This window comes from Sminthopsis crassicaudata, chromosome 2, assembly GCF_048593235.1.
Source record: "Sminthopsis crassicaudata isolate SCR6 chromosome 2, ASM4859323v1, whole genome shotgun sequence".
In the NCBI taxonomy this organism is placed as follows: domain Eukaryota; kingdom Metazoa; phylum Chordata; class Mammalia; order Dasyuromorphia; family Dasyuridae; genus Sminthopsis; species Sminthopsis crassicaudata.
In genome coordinates this window covers 38,308,280-38,323,693 of record NC_133618.1, presented here as the reverse complement: position 1 = coordinate 38,323,693, position 15,414 = coordinate 38,308,280, and the positions used below count along the sequence as shown (strand labels likewise).

The following is a 15,414-nucleotide window of genomic DNA, read 5'->3' as shown; positions in this document are numbered from 1 at the left end:
GTCCCCGCAGAAGGTCAGGAAGGCGCGAATCGGGATGGTAACAGTTTGGTAGGAATGGGAATATGGAAGGTCTGGCTAACAAGGGCGTGCGTGGTGGCACCGAGGCTATGAACCCGATCCCGGGAAGGAGGCGGACAATGCTGGAGGTGGAAGTGGAGAGAAGAGGGCGGAGGTTTTACACAGTGAATTCTGTAAGGTGAGAAAGCCTATATGGGCGTTTGATGGCCTAGTGCTGGAACTCGGCCAAGAGACCAGGACCGGACATGAAGATCTGCGCAGAAGAGGCAACTGAATTTAGAGGCGCCGATGAAGTGAAAATGGTGAAAAGTTTACTCAGTAGTGGACGACGTGCCAATCAATCCTGGATCAACCTCCTCTCTGGTCTTCGAGATACCTCTCTCCTGAGTTTTCCTTCCACCTAATGCTTCCCAGTCTGCCTGCAGGTGGACTATGCCTGGGTGCTGGTGAGCGTCTGAGCCACACTTGAACTCCGTCCTCCTGACTTCAGGGCCAGTGCTCTGTCCACTGCGCCCCCTAGCGGCCCAAGGTGATCCCATCTAAAAGAGACACCCAGAAGGAGGGAAGGGAAGAGGCGGTTAGATTTGTCAGTTAAGAGATCACTGGCCATTTTGGGGAGAGAAAGGTCAAGGAGGTCAGAAGCCACATCGCAGTGCACTATGAAAAGGGTGAAAGATTGTGAAAGCTCTGGGTAAAGACTGCCTTTTTAAGGTTTCCTAGGAAGGGGGAGTGGGGCAGGAATAATGATGTAGTGAGAGTTGTTCTTTAAGGACCAGGGAGACTTAGTTAGGGATATTTGTGCTTAGCAGGAAAACAGAAACAGGCTGACGTGGAGAGAAGTGATGGCAGTGGGAGCAATCTAGTGGACAGGACAGGATGGAGTGGGGTTAAGAACATGTAGAGGGGGCTCGGTTTTTGTAACAAAGACTGGAATAAAAGAGATTATGATGGAGTAGGATGTGGGGAGGGGAGTAGGAGTTGTTAGGGGGAGAATGGAGAGAGGGAATCTCTTGGTTAATGGCTGTGATTTTTTTTTACCAGTAATTGAGGGCTTAGCTAAGAGAGTAGGGGAGGTAGGTATTATGGAAATTTAGGGAAAAAACAAGTTTTGTAACAGCCCTTATGGAGAGCGGGCTAGAGGATTATAAAGGGATTTTTCATGGGATTTTCAGGGATTATACAATTATACAATTGAGATTTGATAACTGATATGTAGTAGACCTCGTCATTACAGCTGCGTAACTTTCTTCAGCTTGCAGTACGTCCTAGGAATGGAGGAAGTGGTTTGAGAAAGGAAGTCCAAAGCCTGGAGAGCAGGGGGTCTCTGAAAGATTGAGACTGAGATAGGAGGAGAAGAGAGCCAGAGCAGGAGAGATGGCCTGGCAAAACTCGGCCGCTCGTCTGGTGGGTCGCAGTGCGTGGCCTTGGGTGAGAGATGGGCTTAGACTGGATTTTCGTAGATCACTGAAGACTGTCCCAACCGTCAAATTGTGTGATTCTGTGATACCAAAGGGGAGAGAGATTACTTGTCACGGGAAGGAAAAGAATATAAAGGAGAGACAGTTTGGCAGGAGATTGTATGAGATAAAGACGTTTCTCTCCTTCTCAAAGGTCATGGGGAGATCAGGGAATTGACGACCTCTGTGGGTCACTGAGAGAATTAAGTAGGTGGTCATAGGAATTAAACAGTGGGGAAATGAGAAGTCAGCTGTTAAATATTTATTAAGCATTATGTGGTAGGTACTGTATTAGGCCCTGAGAATACAACTAAAGTGTGAATCATGCCCTGAATTCACTGAGAAAAAGAAGCTATCCTAGAGATTAGTAAAACAGCCACCTATGGGTCTGGACAAATTTGAATGGCATCAAATTCATTGGGGGAGAAGTTGCTGAGGGATGGGAATGTTTACCAATGGCAATGGATAAATGAGCTTTTTTTTTTTTTTTTAAGAGTTCAAATTATAAATAAAATTATTTTAGAGAAATTTTTTTGAAAAAGCACTGGAGAGAAAAGTTGGAGAATTTAAAATTTAGAACAAGAAATGCGAAACCTTGTTCAAGTAAAAGATTCTCTAAAAATTAGAATTTTATCAAACAGCAATTAATGACTCCATGAGACGACCAGATGTATCAAGATAAGTCAAAAGCCTGAAAAGAGAAGAAAATAAACTAGTTATGAAAAGTAATTGGTTGGGAAAATAAGTTACCTGTTAACTATGATCCCCCCAAAAAACAAAAACACAACAAAACCCTAAAGAACAAAAAAATTCCTATATATTCAATTTCAAGAAGGCATGAAAGCAAATTGCCTCAATCTCTTAAAACCAGAAGGCAAAGTGAAAATAGAATCCACTTGTCCTTTTCTGAAAGAAATCCCAAAAGGAAAGCTCCCAGCAATGTCATAGCCAAATCCAGAACTTTTAGGTCAAACAAAAAATATTGCAAGCAGGCAGAAAGCAAGAGTTCAAATATCATAGGCAAGTTTGCAACTAGATTTATTAATTACCACAATAAAGGAACAGAAATCTTAGAATACAATATTATGAAAGGCAAAAGATACAGCCTTACAACAAAAATAACTTATCTAGCAAAACTCAGTATAATTCTGTAAAGGAAAAATTATCCTTTAATGAAACAGAAGAGTTTTGAGTATTCCAAATAAAAAGATCAGAGCTGAGTAAAAACTTTGAAATGTAGACATGAGTTAAAAGAAAACATAAAAAGATAGCTTTAATGAACAATAAGAAAGGACCATACAAAGGTGAAGTCAGTTGGAGTACTGGTGCTGAGTACACTCCTCTTTTAATCACTCTTTTTTTGTAAAAATAGGGAAGGTGAGGGAGGGGGGAAAAAAGAAAATGTAAGATAAATTGCAGGGAAATGGAAAATTAGTCATAACTCTGAATGTGGGATAAATTCATAAAAAGGAAGAAAATACAATTGATTAGAAATATCATCCAAAAAAATTTAATACATGGAGTTAAAATATGGGGCCAAAACAAAAAGTATTATTCTTCAGCTGAACTTAGAAAAAGCAGATTCATGATCTCAAATAAGACAACAGCAAAAATAACCTTGATTAAAAAAGATAAACAAGGGACCTATATTATGTTGAAAGACACCATAGACAATATTTAACTATATGGATCAAAATTTGTGTAATGTAGCCCAACTAGTCCTTAGGGGAAAATGTTTATTTCTAAATACTTTCCCTGATAAAATAGAGGAATAATAAATCAATGAATTAGATGTGCAATTAAAAAATTCTCTAGAAAACCAAATTAAAAATCCAATTAAATAACAAAATAGAAAATTTTAAGATCAGTGCTCTGTCTTCTCATTTTTCAGATGAGAAAACCAAGCCTGAGAATAACTTGACTGAGGTCAGTCAAACTCTAAGTGTCTGAAAAAGAATTTGAACTTTAGTTTTCTTGATTCCAAGTATATCAGTGTCCACCCAGCCACGAGGCTTAATGTATTAGAAGCTGGTCATGTGTGTATTCAAGGCTACATTTCTAATTCTCTATGTCCCTTAAGGTTATATTTAGGGCTGAGCACATAGAAGCATAAATCACTATTCAGCTGGTTTTTGGTTCTAGGAGAGGTAATACCAATTGCTCAGGCTTAGTTTTAATGAGAAAATTAGGTTAAAAAGATGGATCTGGGATAGGGAAGCAGCCCTCAGATAAAGAGGACCATGTTCCTGATGATCTTACATTCTATGATCCTTTAAAATGATTTTTAAAAGACTACAAACTTAAATACTAATCATTTGAGTCCTTAGAAAAGGGTGGGGTCAGGGAGATAGCCCTGGAGTTCTAGGAAAGACCATAGTAACCTTAGCAGGGTTGTAAAGTAGTCTTTATGGATCTGTTGCAATGGTGTGTCCAGAGACTACCACAGTGACCACATGGTGATCATGTGACTAGGGTGGGAAGCTAATGGTTGACCAGAGGGGACCTAGTGATACTAGATAAATGCTCTGGGCCTTATCAACCCAGTTCAGGAGATAGAGAAGGGAGATGTGTGTGTGTGTGTGTGTGTGTGTGTGTGTGTGTGTGTGTGTGTGTGTGTGAGAAAGAGAGAGAGAGAGAGAGAGAGAGAGAGAGAGAGAGAGAGAGAGAGAGAGAGAGAGAGAGAGAACAAGAAAGAAGAAAACCCTGTTGGAGGAAGGCTGGGTCTGGGTTCCCAAAACTTCATCAAGATCAGCACCAGTTAAAATTATAAAGTGGACAAAACCTCCCTTCTCCATCACTTTAATTAAACACATACACACTCCCCAAAACATTGAATAATCACTTACTATGTGGAAGGCATCATGCTAGGGGATGGGATTACATTATACAGACTAAAAAACAATACTGGTTTCAAAGATCTCACATTTAATAGAGGTTTAGGAACCACATGTACACAAGTAAGGCCTAATGTAACTCAGGGTTATAATATAATATTACTATAATTAATAAATACGAATATAAATAATGTTAAACACTTTCAAAAGAGAGGAAATAGGAGAACACCAGGGATGGTGGAAGTGATGTTTAGCCTTCCCAAAGATGGCAGCATCTGAGCTAAACTTTGAAGGAATATTGAGATTTGGAAAGGCAGAGATTAGGTGCGGAAGCACATACTTGCCATAAAAAATGCTTGGGAGAAATGCATAAGGGTAGGAGTCTAAATGCTGTCAAGTTCAGAGAACTTGTCCAGTTTGGCTGGAATAGAAACCATATGAGGAGAAGCAATATCAACCAGTCAGTTAAGTCAGTCAGCAAACATTAAGTGCCCACTAGGTCCCTGGCATCTTGGTTAAGTGCTGGGGATACAATGAAAGGCAAAAATAGTTCTTGCTCTAATTGGGGAAACAATATGCAAACAGCTATGTACAAACAAGATGTGTTCAGGATAAAATGGAGGTAATTAACTGAGGAAAGGCGGTAATTTTCAAGGAGTAGAAATGGCTTCTTGCAGAAGGTAGAATTTTAGTTGATTATTACATTAGTCCAGATAAAAGGCATTGAAACCAATGGTTGTCAGAATTCTTGTGGAAGTCAATCAGTTCGACATGGGAGGTTATCAGATATAGGAGATGGACTTCTATGATTGAGAGAAAGGCAGTCTTAACAGGTGGGAATTTTGCTGGAAGGAGGTTTAGTAGCAGAAGATAGAAAAACGATGGCATAATTAAGAGGCTTGGAGTTAGGAAGCCCTTAGTTCAGTCCTATCGCAGACACTTAAAAGCTGTGTGATTCTGGATCAGTCAATCATTTAATCTCTCTCAGCCTCAGCTTCCTCATCTATAAAATGAAAGACTTAGTGGTTTTTACAGCCTCTTCGAGTTCTAAATCTATCTTCAGATAGATTCAGTTTGAGTTTTTGCCAGGACTCAGGATTTAACACAGAGACTCATATGTAATAGGTACTTATAAATGTTTATTGTTTGACTTCCCAGAAGAAAATTGGAAAAATAAAATACTTTTGAAAATTAAAAAAAAAGAATAAGAGGGAACCATGCTTGCTGTTTAAGTAGGGAAGTAATATGATCAGAGATTTCCTGTAGAAGACTGGAATTGGAATTGGAGAGAGGTTAAAAAATGTTCTGTGTAGAAAAGCTAATGGATGCCATAGGAATAGATAAGAAATGTGGATAGCCCTCAGGAAGGAGATGGATAATGAGCTATCAAAGGTGAAGAAGAGAAAGTAGGGAGACAAGTATTTGGAGAAGTGACTGTCATGGAAACCAAAGGAGGAGAGCACATCCAGGATGAAGAGAAGTTGATCAAAGGCCACAGGGAAGTCAAAGGAGGGTGGAAACTGAGAAAACGCAATTGCATTTGATCTGACGTCATTCATATATTTTGAGATGAGTAATTTCAATAGAGTGACAGACTTGGAAGCCATATTGAAAGTCAAAGATGGAGAAAGTTTAAGAAATCAGAGGCAGCAAATACAGATTACTCTTTCTAGGAAGATTATTGGGGAGGCAAAAGAGGGAGTATAGACTCCAGTTGTTTATGGATAGGACAGGTAAGACCTGCAGGCAGTGGGGGAAAAGCCAGTAGGTATATAGGGGGATATTGAAAATATAAAGCTATAGATAACATTGAGAGTGCTTTAAAGTTTGCAAAGCCACTTTAGATATGTTATTTTAGTTAATTTTAATCCCCACAACAACCCTGTGAGGTAGATGCTTTCTTAAATCTATTTTACAGAAGAAACAGCCTGAGAGAGGTCAAGTAATACCCAGAATTATACAGCTGGTAGGTATTTTAGACAAATTCAAATTCAAATTTATCTTATAAGACATTTCAGGCTTTCATAAGCTCTGGCCTACATAACTAAAAAAAGTCTCCTAATCATCTCAGTCTCAAGTCTTTGATCCATATTCTGTATGATTGCCCAACCCTAAAGTACAGATCTGATCATGTTATTGGTTTGCTTAATTAACTCCCATGATTCCCTATTATTTCTTTTAAACAAATTTCAATAATTTATTTTTCCAAATATATGAAAAAGTTAGTTTTCAACAGTCTTTTTTGTAAGATTTTTGTGTTCTAAATTTTTTTTTCCTTTCTGCCTTTATTTCTCCCCTCCCCAAGATAGCAAGTAATCTGTTATAGATTAAATAGGTACAATTCTCTTAAATATAATCCATATTTGTTATGTTGTTTCAGAAAAATCAGACCAAAAGCAGGGAAAAAAACCCATAAGAATGAAAAAACCAACCAAACCAAAAGAAGGCAAAAATACTATGCTTCGATCCTTATTGAGTGTCCATAGTTCTCTTTCTAGATGTAGATGGCATTTTCCATTTCAAGTCTATTGGATCATCATTGAGAAAAGCCAAATCCATCGCAGCTGATCATCACATAATCTCGTGTTATTGTATATAGTTCTGGGTTCTGTTCGCTTCACTCAGCATCAGTTCATGTAAGTCTTTCCAGGCTTTTCTGAAAACATCTTGCTGGTCATTTCTTATAGAACAATAATATTCCTTTATATTCACATAACATAATTTATTCAGCCATTTACCTATTGATAGGCTTTCACTCAATTTCCATTCCTTGCCACTACAAACATTTTTGCACATGTGGGTTCTTTTCCCTTTTTTTATGATCTTCTTGAGATACAGGCCCTGCTGGATCAAAGGGTATGTACATTTTGATAGTCTTTTGGGCACAGTTCAGTATTGTTCTCCAGAATAGTTAGATCAGTTCACAACTCCACCAACAATGTATCAGAGTCCTAGTTTTCCCACATCCCCTCCAACATTTATCATTATCTTTTCTTGTTATCTTAGTCAATCTGAAAGGTGTGTAATGGTACCTTAGAGCTGTCTTAATTTGCATTTCTCTGATCAATAATGATTTAGATTAGTTTTTCATATGGCTAGAAATGATCTTAATTTCTTCATCTGAAAATTATCTGCTCATATTCTTTTGATCATTTATCAATTAGAGAATGGCTTGTATTTTTATAAATTTGAGTCAATTCTCTACATATTTTTGATATGAGGCTTTTATCAGAACCCTTGGATGTTAAAAAAAAAATTCTCCAGTTTTCTGCTTCCCTTCTAATCCTACCTGCATTGGTTTTATTTGCACAAAAAAATTTTAATTTCATATAATCAAAATTACCCATTTTGAATTTCAAAATGTACTCTACTTCTTTGGCCACAATTTTTTTTCCTTCTTCACAGATGTGAGAGGTAGATTATCCTTTGTTCTAATTTGCTTATTATAGTATCACTATATCTAAATCATGAACCCATTTCTGCCTTATCTTGTTAGAGGGTGTTAGATGTTGGTCAATGCCTAGTGTCTACCATACTATTTTCCAATTTTCCTAGAAATTTTTTGTCAAAAAGCAAGTTCTTATTCTAGAAGCTGGGGTTTTGGGGTTTATCAAACACTAGATTACTATAGTCATTGACTGTTTACCTAACCTATTTCACTGATCAACTATTCTATTTCTTAGCTAGTACCAAATGTTTTTTGTTTTTGTTTTTTATTTATTTATTTATTTTTGATGAGGCAATTGGGATTAAGTGACTTGCCCAGAGTCATACAGCTAAGAAGTGTTAAGTGTCTGAGGCCAGATTTGAACTCAGGTCCTCCTGACTGCAGGTCTGGGGCTCTATCCACTGTATCACCTAGCTGCCTCAATATCAAATGTTCTTGACAATCACTGCTTTATAATATAGTTTTAGGTCTGGTACAGGTAGGCCACCTTTATTTGTATCTTTTCATTTATTCCCTTGAAATTCTTGAACTTGTGTTCTTCCAAATGAACTATTTTTTCCTAGCTCTACAAAGTAATTTCTTGGAACTAAATAAGTAGATTAATTTAGGTAGAATTGTCATTTTTTTTATTATATTAGTTCAGCTTACTCATGAGTAATTTATATTTTCCCAATAGTTTATTTATGTGGAAAAGTGTTTTGTAATTATGTTCATAAAGTTTCTTACTTTGTTTTTGTAGGTAGAGGTTCCCTATTATTTCTAAGATCAAGTAAAAAACTTTTTTTGTCTTTCAATGCCTTTAAAAAAAAATTCATTTTTAAAAAAATGAGTTCTGAAATCTTTCTCCCTTCCACCCTCTCTCACCCATTGAAACAGCAAGAAATGTGATATTCATTATATATGTAAAATCATTTAACATTCATTTTTATACTGGCAATGTTGAAAAAAAAAGTTAAAAAAATTATGCTTCAATCTGCATTTAAAGTATCAGTTCTCTCCTTGGAGGTGGAGAACATCTTCCACAATAAGTCCTTTGAAACTGTGTTAGAACATTGCAAACCAAGTTGCTCAATTTATCATTGTATAAAAATATTTGTAGTGTGTATTTTTACTTCACTCTACATAATTTCATATCAGATTATAGTTCACTCCTCATTCCTCATCAGTCCTCCCAAGTTTTTTTCTAAAAACATCCTATTCATCATTTTTTATAGCACAATAGGATTCCATCACAATCATACATTGCAACTAGTTCAGTTAATCAATTGATTATCACCTCAATTTTCAGTTCTTTGCCATCATAAAAAAGATACCACAAATATTTTTGTACTTTTAGTTTCTTTTTCCCCCTTTGATCTCTTTGGGATATACTTAGCAGTGGGATTGTTGGGTCAAAAGGTGTGCAGAGTTTTATAGCCCTTTGGATATAGTTCCAAATTGTTTTCAAGAATGGATGGACCAATTTACAACTCCCCCAACAATGCATTAGTGTCCCAGTTTTTCCACATCCTCTCCAACATTTGTCACTTCCCTTTTCCATCATGTTAAGCAATATGGTGTGAGGTCATACTTCAGAGTTGTTTTAATTTGCATTTCTCTAGTGATTTAGAGCATTTTCCTATATAATTATAGGCAGCTTTGATTTCTGAAAACTGTTTTTATCCTTTGATCATTTATCAATTCAGAAATGACATGTGTGTGTGTGTGTATGTATTTATAAATTTGACTCAGTTCTCTATGTATTTGAGAAGTGAGAACTTTATCAAAGAAACTTACTGTAAAACTATTCCCTTCCAGTTTCCTGCATTGGTTATGTTTGTGTAAAGCCTTTAATTTAATCAAAATTATTCAGTGCTCTCTTATCTTTTGTTTAGTTATAAATTCTTTTCTTATCCATAGATTTGACAGGTAAAATTTTCCATGCTTGCCTAATTTACTTATATCATGCTTTTACTTCTAAATCATGCACTCGTTTTCACTTTATCTTGGTATATGGTGCGAAACATCAGTTGATACCTAGTTTTTGCTAAATTGCTTTCCATTTTCCCAGCAATTTTTGTCAAAGAGTGAATTCTTGTCCCCAAAGGTTTATCAAACACAAGATACTATGGTCATTTACTACTGTGTATTGTGTACTTAATCCAGTGCAACCACTCAAATTCTTAGCAAATACCGGATTGTTTTCACAATTAATGCTTTGTAATATTGTTTGAAATCTTAGACTGTTCCTTCACTTTTCTCCCCAATTAATTTTCTAGATGTTTTTTGTTTTTCCAGAAAAAAGTTATTGTTTTTAAATATATGAAATAATTTTGGTAGTTTGATTGGTTTGACACTGAATAAGTAAATTAATTTATTTAAAATTGTCATTTTTTTATGTTGGCTCAGCCTGCCCATAGAAATTATTTCTCCCATTGTTTTAGATGTTGTCTTTATTTATATAATTTATATTTATATAATTATAAAATTATGGTCATATGATTCCTGAGTAGACTTCCAAGTGTTTTAATTTATTTATAATCTTGGGCTGACTTGGAAATCACATCTTCACTCGAAGGTGATAAACCAACTCTCATAACACTTGTATAACAACATTTGAACTACAGGTACCAAGCACTACAACAAACTTATATTAGGTTCAGGGGAAGTATGGGGAATTATCCTCTTCCTCTTCTGCTGTCTCAGTGTTCCTGCACTGACTCAAACCCACAGACCAAGTTTAAAACCATAAAATTCATCTGAATCCTAGAAACAACAGAGGGAATCCCAAATTTCTTTATCACTGTAAGGGAATTCCAATGAGAGGTCTGAACTCATCCCTCGTGAGGATAAATAGGCTCAGTTCAAAAAGCAAGTAAGCAGAATCAGTTAGACCCTGTATATATTTGGGACTCCCCAAGCGGGTTACTCATCAAGAATGAATAATTTGTGGTTTCCAAGACAGCGGGCAATGTTTTTCAGCTGGAGCTCAATAAGGCTATCACAATAAACCAGGAAGTCTAGGTCTAATTAAAAAAAAGGAGGGGGGATGAATACTTTTGAGTCATTTGCATTCTAAGAACTGAAGTAGCTGGAAGATCTTGAATAAATATAGTGATATAACATATTCATAATTAAATTCAAATATGAACTCAAATTCAAAGTCTGACTTTTCAGGAAACACATTGAAGATGGGGGAGGGAAAAAAAGACTTTAACTGAAATCTAAAATAAAGGAGAAAAGCTAAATTTCTCAATTGTGTCCCTGAAATTAAGTTATTTGATGATGAGAAGCTTGGGTGGAGAATTTCCCTAATAGGTCCTCCAAATGCTAAAGGCCTCTAAATTATTGTAGATAAAGACACAGACCCCCCCCCCTCCCCTGCTCCCTATCCCTTGTAAAAGTGGTAGTTGTTGCAGTCAAGGGAAGAATTCTGCTCTCTTATCCCTAAATGATAAAGGAAAAATCCTTCCCAGAACTTTCCTAACTTCTTCCTAGGGTATAGTTTAAGGCAGAGGTGGCAAACATGTGGTCCACAACATTCCTAAATCACATTAAAATGAAATTGGGAAATATTTAACAAATAAATGCAACAAAACATATGTTCCCATCCAGGGCAAACCATTCAACACACAGCAATACAAGCCTGTGCTCCAACCACTGATAGCAGAGAGGCCATAATTGATCAAAATTGAAAGACTGAATAACTGAATAGCAATGCCGATGTTTTCCAAATCTACCTTTTCTGCCCCAACCTCACTGCTGGCTTCTAATTACCTTCAGGCATCTCAAACTGAATGTTCAGTAGACAGCTTAAATTCAACATGTTTAAAACAGAACTGATTATTTTCCTCTGTAGACATTCTCTCCACCTTTCCTAAGACCATAGAGGACATCCTGGATTCTCCTCCTCCTCCTCCTCTATCCAGTATGTTGCCAAAGAGTCTTGATTTCACCTTTGTAACATCTCCCACATATGCCCCCTTCTTTCTGCTGACACTGCCATGCCGCCGAGTGCTGATTCTCATCACCTCACACCTGGACTACTGTGATAGCTGCTGGTGGGTTTGCCTCCCTCAAGGCTCTCCTCACTCCAGTTCATCCTCCATTCAGCCACTCAAATGATTTTCCTAAAATGTCGGTCAGACCAGATCATTCTCTTCCCTCCCTTCTACCCCTAAATAAACTCCAGTGGCTCCCTATTGCCTCCAAGATCAAATAGAAAATCTTCTATTTGGCATTCAAAGTCCTTCATAACCTTTCCAGTCTTCTTACACCTTATACCCATACTGAGTCTCCTGGCCATTCCATCAATAAGATGGATATTTTCTCTGGATGTCTATCCAAGGCTGGACTCCTCTCCCTCATTTCTACCTATTGACCTCCCTGGCTTCCATAAGTCCCAACTAAAGGTCCATCTTTCACAGGAAGACTTTCCCATCTTCCTACTATTAGCTGTTTCCTATTTATCTTATCTGTAGCCTGTGTGTATTTAGTTGTTTACTTTTTGTCTCCTCCATTAGTCTGTGAGCTCCATGTCTGTATCCACAGTATGTGGCACATAATGAATCTTGATTGATTGATTGATTGATTTACTCATTCATTCAACAATGTTTATCAAACATGTGCTATATTCTAGGCATCATGGTGGATACTGGGAGAAGCAAAAATAATTAAGACATGGTCTTAGTCTGTTCTCATCAAAGCTAGAAAAATAGCTGGAAATTTGGAAATTTATCCAATAGTTTTCAAGGTAACTCTGGGGCTTGAGGATCAAAAAGCTTATTAAGAAAAAATTTATTTCTAGGGAAACTGAAAGAAATCACAATAAAATTTCATGTAAAAAAAAATCACTTCTTAAAATTTCCCCCCAAATCATTAGCATGGACAAGATCCCTGATGGACACAGACAACAGATCAATGGTACCATTGTATGTTCTGTGACATGATTATGACGCTGAAGAGTAGGCTGGAGAACTATTTATTGAGCAAGTAGCTAAGAGGTGGGGCAGGCTGGGGTAGGGGGCGGGGTGTCCCCTTCTCTGAAGGAGAGGCAAGCACAAGGAATGTTAGACAAACACTTTCAGATACTCGATTAGGCGCGGATCCCTGTACAACTTTTCCTCCAGGGCCAGATACTTATGTGGGGCGAGTTCCTTGTGTCTGAAAAGAGAAAAAAGGGTTGAGGGATTGATTAGTCCTTTATCCAGAAATTAGAAATGGAAGGTGTTGGGACAAGAGACCATTATGGAAAGCAAAAGCCCAACATCCCAATTCATTTGCAGAAGACTAGATTAACAGAACTAGAAAGCACATTAAAAATTGTGCAGGTATCTGATTTAACATTTGGGCAAACTGAGAGCTGCAGAGGAGAACTGTGAACCCCAGGGACATGTATGGAACCCAGGGTAGATCATGGCTGTCGCCAGAGGATCATGAGCCAGTAAATCCTCACCTGTTTAGTCGCTGCTCCAGAATACGGATCCGGAACATGGCTTGAGAACAGTATGTGAGGTAAGCATCTTCATCCTCTATTGTCATGGTTACCTGGTTTTCTTGATACCATTGTTGCTTCTTCTGAAGCTCCTGAGTCTCCTGTGGGTGGGGGAGAGGGTCAGACAGAGAGACAGACAAACAGGCAGAGACAGAGACAGAGACACAGAAAGATATGGAGAAACAGAGAGATAAATACACGTACACAAAGAGGGAAAGAGACAGAGAGGGAGACACAGAGACAGAGAAACAAACATATATACACAGAGAGAAACAGAGACAGAGACACAGAGAGAAACAGAGAGAGAGAGGGAAAGGGAGAGGGAAAGACAGAGAGAGAGAGAGAGAGAGAGAGAGAGAGAGAGAGAGAGAGAGAGAGAGAGAGAGAAAGAGAGAGAGAGAGACAGAAGAGACAGAGACAGAGACAGAGAGAAAGACACACAGAGAGAGACACAGAGAGACACACACACAAAGACAGAGACAGAGACACAGAAAGATATGGAGAAACAGAGAGATAAATACACGTACACAAAGAGGGAAAGAGACAGAGAGGGAGACACAGAGACAGAGAAACAAACATATATACACAGAGAGAAACAGAGACAGAGACACAGAGAGAAACAGAGAGAGAGAGGGAGAGGGAGAGGGAAAGACAGAGGGAGAGGGAAAGACAGAGAGAGAGAGAGAGAGAGAGAGAGAGAGAGAGAGAGAGAGAGAGAGAGAGAGAGAGAGAGAGAGAAGAGACAGAGAGAAAGAGAGACACACAGAGAGAGACAGAGAGACACACAGAGGCAGAGAGAGAGAGACAGACAGACAGAGAGAAAGAGAGACAGACAGAGAGAAGAGACAGGGACAGAGAGAAAGAGAAAGAGAGAGAGAGACACACAGAGAGAGACAGAGAGACACACAGGCAGAGAGAGAGAAAGAGAGAGAGAGACACACAGAGGCAGAGAGAGAGAGGCAGAGAGAGAGAGAGAGAGAGAGAGAGAGAGAGAGAGAGACAGAAAGAGAGACAGAGAGAAGAGATAGGGACAGAGAGAGAAAGAGAGACACAGAGACACCCACACACACATACAGAGAGAGAGAGAGAGAGAGAGAGAGAGAGAGAGAGAGAGAGAGAGACAGAGAGAGAGAGACAGAGACAGAGACAGAGAGAAGAGACAGAGACAGAGACAGAGAGAAAGAGAGACACACAGAGAGAGACACAGAGAGACACACAGAGGCAGAGAGAGAGAGACAGACAGACAGACAGAGAGAAAGAGAGACAGACAGAGAGAAGAGACAGGGACAGAGAGAAAGAGAAAGAGAGAGAGAGACACACAGAGAGAGACAGAGAGACACACAGGCAGAGAGAGAGAAAGAGAGAGACACACAGAGGCAGAGAGAGAGAGAGAAAGAGAAAGAGAGAGAGAGAGAGAGAGAGAGAGAGAGAGAGAGAGAGAGAGAGAGAGAGAGACAGAGACAGAGAGACAGAGACAGAAAGAGAGACAGAGAGAAGAGATAGGGACAGAGAGAGAAAGAGAGACACAGAGACACCCACACACACATACAGAGAGAGAGAGAGAGAGAGAGAGAGAGAGAGAGAGAGAGAACACACACACAGAAAGAGACAGAGATACCGAGAGACAAACACACATATACACATAGAGAAAAAGAGACACAGAAACAGAGACAGAGAGACACAAACACACACATACAGAAACAGAGAGACAGAGACAGAGATACAAAAAGAGAGATGGGAGACACACACAGACAGATACAGAGAGACAATCACACACAGAGAAAGAGACAGAGATAGACAGATACACACACATACAAAAAAAAAGAGAGGGGAAAGAGAGAGGGGTTAAGGGTTATGGATAAGGAATGAAAGAGTTCTTTAGGACTGCCTCCATTCTTGTTCCCTCCCCTCTCCCCCCGGCATCAATAGTGTTGGATTCCAATCTACTATCAACAACTTGTCCTTATTTTGGTTCATTCAAATGGAGGAAATGCCTACAAGAACAAACTTCACTGTTTAAACTACACAGCTAATAAAAGCCAAACTCATGGATTTCTTTCTTCCAAAGTCAGCTTGTTTCATGAAACTGAATTTGGGTAAAAAGATTATTCACCTAACTGGTGAATCCCTTGCCTTTCTCCTTGGGGATTCCAGCATTCATATAATTTTAAAAGTTTTAAATAT

General features: G+C 38.3%; 1 protein-coding gene across 3 annotated transcripts in view; it reads right to left on the bottom strand.

Moving 5' to 3' along the window:
* Positions 1–12,701: 12,701 nt before the first annotated feature.
* DRC7 (dynein regulatory complex subunit 7) overlaps positions 12,702–15,414 on the bottom strand; it is a 31,926-nt gene continuing 29,213 nt past the window's right edge. For all 3 annotated transcript variants that reach the window (XM_074285862.1, XM_074285864.1, XM_074285863.1), the window contains 2 exons: positions 13,192–13,331; positions 12,702–12,899 (listed from right to left, as the gene is read on the bottom strand). In XM_074285862.1, coding sequence (XP_074141963.1) covers positions 12,806–12,899; positions 13,192–13,331 — 234 coding nt within the window. In that variant the 3' untranslated portion in view covers positions 12,702–12,805. The remainder of the gene's footprint in view (positions 12,900–13,191; positions 13,332–15,414) is intronic.